Below are 5,003 nucleotides of genomic sequence, written 5' to 3'. Positions count from 1 at the left end.
TGACCCAGGGGCAGGACCTCACACTTGCCCTTGCTGACCCCCATGAGGCTCCCATGGGCTCACTTCTCCAGCCTGTCCAGGTCCCTCTGGATTTCACATATGGCCCAAACTCAGAAACTGCCTTGGAGAAGAAGCTGAAAGCCTTGAGGTATTTATCTTGCTAAGTGTCCCATCCTCTTCTTCCTTGCCTGCAGGGACATCGTGCTGGCATCACACCTGAAGCCCCTGGAGAAAAAGGACAAGCTGGGTGAGAGGAGGAGCGTGCTGTGGAACCCCTGTGCAGTCCCTGCCAGGGCCCTGCCAGCCGGTGACGTGGAGATACCCCAGGTGAGAGAGACGCTCGCCAGGACTCTGTCCACATCTAAAAATCATAGAATCATAGAATCATAGGGGTTGGAAGGGACCTCGGAAGATCATCCAGTCCAACCCCCCTGCCAGAGCAGGGTCACCCAGAGTACATCACACAGGAAGGCGTCCAGGCGGGTTTTGAATGTCTCCAGTGCAGGAGACTCCACAACCTCTCTGGGCAGCCTGTTCCAGTGCTGTCGCCCTCACAGGAAAAAAATTTTTCCTGATATTCACCTTGAACCTCCTATGCTCCAATTTGCACCCATTACCCCTTGTCCTATCACAGGTCATCACTGAAAAAAGCTTAATTCCATCTTCCTGACACTCACCCTTTACATATTTGTAAACATTGATGAGGTCCCCCCTCAGTCTCCTTTTCTCCAGGCTAAAGAGACCCAGCTCCCTCAGCCTTTCCTCATAAGGTAGAGGCTCCACTCCCCTAATCATCTTTGTAGCCCTACGCTGGACTCTCTCCAGCAGCTCCCTGTCCTTCCTGAACTGAGGGGCCAAATCACCTAAAATACTTTAGGTATTATCTTAAAACACAAGAGTTATTCAGTCTCTCCATGCGAGCAAGCCCTCCGGGCCCCCAGGAGCACTGGTGTTCAGCTCACCGCCGGGCTCAGCCTTGGCCCCCGTTTGCATCTGGGGGGAGCCTGCACCATCTGCTTGGAGAAGAGTCTGCGGCAGCCCCGCGGGGAGCAGGCACCAGCTGCACGGCTCGGAGCAGAGCCCCCACACCCGGCCCCTGCCGGTGGCCGGCAGCAGATTCTTGGGGAAGAGTGCCCTCCCTTGACCACTCTTCCAGCTGGCTGCAGTTCAGGGCCCGGGAGCCAGGGCTGTGCCTCTGGATGGTCCCGTTGAAGGAGCAGAGCCCGCGGATCCTCGGTGAACAGCCAGTTCCCTTCCACCCCGCGGTTTAATTATGCATGATATGCAAAAGTGCACTTTTGTTCTAAACCTGCCGCCTGCTGAGTTCACTGGATGCTCCTCAGCTCCTCAGCTGTGGGAAACGGTGACTAAACATTTTCTAGCCAGGTCATTTGTGATTTGCAGGACATTTGTCCTGCCCCTTCCAGTGGACTCTGCCCACGCCTGGACACTCCTGGGCACTGGACCTGCAGCTGGTGATTTTTCCCATGGATGTTTCTCATGGATTTTTTTTTGACACGGAATTTAATTTGCCTGTTTATTGTGAGATCTTTTTGCAACTCTTGTAGGCAGCTTTGTGTTTTCTTGGCCTGAGCGATGCTCTCCCGAGAGCAAACTCTGCTCCTAATCCCGTTAGCGCCAGGGCTCTGCTCCCCAGGGGCCTCTCCAGCCCAGTGCTGCTCTCACTGGCTGTGTAAGAGCCTCAACATCTTAATCCCCCTTCAGCCCCTGCGTCAGTTGAGTCAGCGGCGATGAGTTCAGCAGTTCAATTACACTGAGTAGGAAACAGGATTTCCTTTTCTCTGGAGATGCCACGTTGGGCTGGGCTCCCTCAGCACGAGCTCTGCCACGGACCCCTGCGAGTGCAGCACGTCACAGGATGCTGTGTCTGGGCCACCTCCTCATTTTCTGGGGTTTATGTCCCATAGCTTTCAACTCCTCACTCCTTTAATTTATTGTAGAATCACAGACTGGTTTGGGTGGGGAGGGACCTCTCCAGGTAACCTAGCCCAACCCCCCTGCAGGGACAGGGACACCCCCAGCTAGAGCAGGGTGCTCAGAGCCCCGGCCAACCTCCCCTGGGATGGTTCCAGGGATGGGGCAGCGACCACCTCTCTGGGCAGCCTGGGCCAGGGGCTCAGCACCCTCAGTGTCAAACATCTCTTCTCTCCAGTCTGAATATCCCTCTTGGAGTTTGAACCCATCCCCCCTTGTCCTGTCCCAACAGGCCCTGCTCAGAAGCCTGTCCCCAGCTTTCTGACAGGCCATGATTTCCCTCAGGTGCTCAAGATGGAGCAGAGGCTTCCACTGAACTCCCACCATCTCCAGGAGATCCCTTCCTGGTGGGTCCAGACTGGGCAGCGTGTCTGGTTCTGGTCAGGGCTGGAGTTACTCCACTCTGTGTCCATCCACGCTGGGTTTCATCCCCGTTCTGCCACTGTTCTCCCCTGGAGGTCTCTGGTTCTATGGGGCTTGAGGAACTGGGTATTTCTTTGTCTGTACATGTTGCCCCCTCACAAGCTCTGTGCAGCCCTTTGTGCTGTCCAAGCATGGACTAAAAGCATCTCATCCATCCACAGCTTGTTCGGGGCGGGTGGGGGTGGGAATCTTCACGTTGGAACATAACAAAAGGAACTGGGTGACTGTTTTTCCTTTCAGGAGCTGGATCAACTGCCCAGAACCTCTGCTGAGTTTTACAGAGCTTGGCGCAGGTGCCTAAAAAGCGGAAAGGAAAAATACCAGTTTTTGCTGGATCTCGGAGGGGAGGCCTTGGGCAGGATCTTCCAGGCTGACGTGGGCTTTGGCCTCCTGGGCGAATTCCTGACGGTGCTGGCGGAGAACATCCGCCGTGAGGACAGAGATGCTGTCCTGCAGATCCTGGGGAGCGTGGCGGGCACCGAGCGCTTCGGGCTGAACGTGGCTCTGCTGAGCGGGCCGGAGCGGGAGAGCAGCAGGGCCTTGCTGGGGAAGCTGCACAGCCTGAGCGGGGGCTGTGGGGCCACGGGCTGTGGGGCAGAGCGGGGAGCCCGCCTCGGGGACACCCCCTTGCAAGAGGAGACGGCGGAGGGGAGGCTGGTGGTGGAGCTGATGAGGTGTTACCAGGCTGATTGAAGGAGCGGCGGCGGCAGGCTGGAGGTTTGAGGTGTGAGATGGTGACTGGGGCACTTGTGGAGGCTGCTCTGGTGTCTCTGCAGCTGGGGCCACCCAGAGCAACAAATAAAGGCTGACTGCTGAGACTGTGCTGTGATCTCTGGGGCAGGGCGTCTGCACAGAACCCCTGAGGATCCTGCAGGGGAGGAGAACAACTGAGGGAAACGCAAAATTGGCTGGGATTTTTGAAGGAGAAACCAAAACCCAAATAGTCCTTCCCTTTTTCTTGTCTGTTGTCACTCAGGGGAGTTAAGAAATGTTGTCAATGGCACTTTGTGTTTAACCCTCCAGGTGGAACGGGCTGGTGGAGGTGGAAATGCTGGGCAAGGTGGTGTACCTGGGGCTGATCCAGGGCATGGGGTAAACCTCAGAGACCCTGTCACCTCATGGTCCTGTGGTCCCAGACACTATCTGGTTTGCTGAAACTCCACATACACTGAAATTTAGGAAGAACTGGTGCGTCAGTCCAACAGAGAGACTCCCCAGAGCTGATAATACTGTGTCTAAATTGAGTTGCACTTCTGTTTTGGCTGCAGGCCAGAGAGGCCCTCATATGGCACAGCTCAGCACCTACCCACCAAGTTCTCCTGCAGTTCTGGTCTGGGAGGATCCTCAAGCTTCTCCCAAGTGTGCTGAGCAGCCCTATGTATGTCACGTTGCTCAGACTGCCTTAAAATCAGCTCAGAAATAACTGCCAGGTCCGTTTTGTTCCAAAATCCACCTAGTGAAGCAAAAGGTAGAGTCACCCTGGCAGATTATAACCGTCCCTCTCCCACCTTCTCTGTAGAAGCCACAAGGCACCTGATTGCAGGCTTCAGATCCACCTCTGAGGCCTGGCACTTGAATGTTGGGCTTTGTGGCATCTCTCATGGGGACATCTGTGTCCCTGCACTCTGCTGGGGGGGCTGTTCCTCCTGCCTTTGCAGAACACTCTCAAACCTGAGACCTGGCAGAGAGCTGAAGTCTTAAACAAAACAAGAAGACCCTGAGTTACCCAAGGTCAGGCTGGAGGATATTGATGCAGGAACAGCCCTGGCATGACAGTTACAGCTCTGGTGGGAACAGGCACGGTGCTTTCAGCAGTCCTGAGGCTCAGGGCTTACGCTGCTGCATCCCCACAACCTGGGGAAAGGCAAAATCCCCATGGTTTGGTGGGAGGACTCGGGAGAAAGGAAATACAGGAGAGGCTGTGTGAATGTTTATGGGGGACAGGCTGGTGGAGCAGCTGGGATCAGTTTCCCTGTGGTTTCATCCATCATTCCCAGTCAGTCAGTTCATGGTCTGACCCGAGTGTCTGCTCAAGAAGTGCCAACAGCTGAGCTGGAGGTCCAGCCAGAGTCAGTGGGGTGCAAATAGCTCACCTTCCCCCTAAGAGAGAGGTGTTTGAGGCCTCCAGGGCTGGTTCCAGCAGCAGCCCAGGTGAGGGTGGTGTGAGTAAAAAGCCTTGCTCGATCACTCAGAGAAGGGGAGTCTCAAATACAGAGGGGCTTCAGCACGCAAGCCCTTGGAAAGCCAACAGGGAGGATGCAGGAGTCTAAATACCACGTTTGAAAGCTCTTCTGGGCTGCAGAGGTCAGCTGCCCTCAGAGGGTCTTCTCTGGGTTCATTGCGCTTGGAGGAGTCAGAGCAACAATTAACATTCACTGCACATGAGTCAAGAAGATGGTGACAGTTCCCTTGTCCCCAGCACGCTCCCCATGGCTGCATCTTCCCTCCACGGCCTCGCCCACCCAGCCTGTCCCCTCGTTGTCCGGGACACGGGCACAGCCCTGCAGAGGAGCTGGGAGAGAGGGGAGGTTCTAGAGCCGTGTCCCGGGGGACGGGCTGGGCTGGGCTGGGCCGGGCTGGGCTGG

General features: G+C 56.0%; 1 protein-coding gene across 1 annotated transcript; it reads left to right on the top strand.

The window, feature by feature from the left end:
- Nucleotides 1–194: 194 nt before the first annotated feature.
- On the top strand, nucleotides 195–3,111 carry CCDC103 (coiled-coil domain containing 103; the record flags this gene model as incomplete). Its single annotated transcript, XM_008947301.1, has 2 exons — nucleotides 195–327; nucleotides 2,659–3,111. Coding segments are annotated over 2 exons (586 nt in total), but the record flags the coding sequence as incomplete, so codon positions are not given.
- Nucleotides 3,112–5,003: the final 1,892 nt, after the last annotated feature.

Source organism: Merops nubicus, unplaced genomic scaffold (genome assembly GCF_000691845.1).
Source record: "Merops nubicus isolate BGI_N331 unplaced genomic scaffold, ASM69184v1 scaffold28400, whole genome shotgun sequence".
Taxonomy (NCBI): Eukaryota; Metazoa; Chordata; class Aves; order Coraciiformes; family Meropidae; genus Merops; species Merops nubicus.
This window is presented reverse-complemented; position numbering and strand designations above follow the sequence as displayed.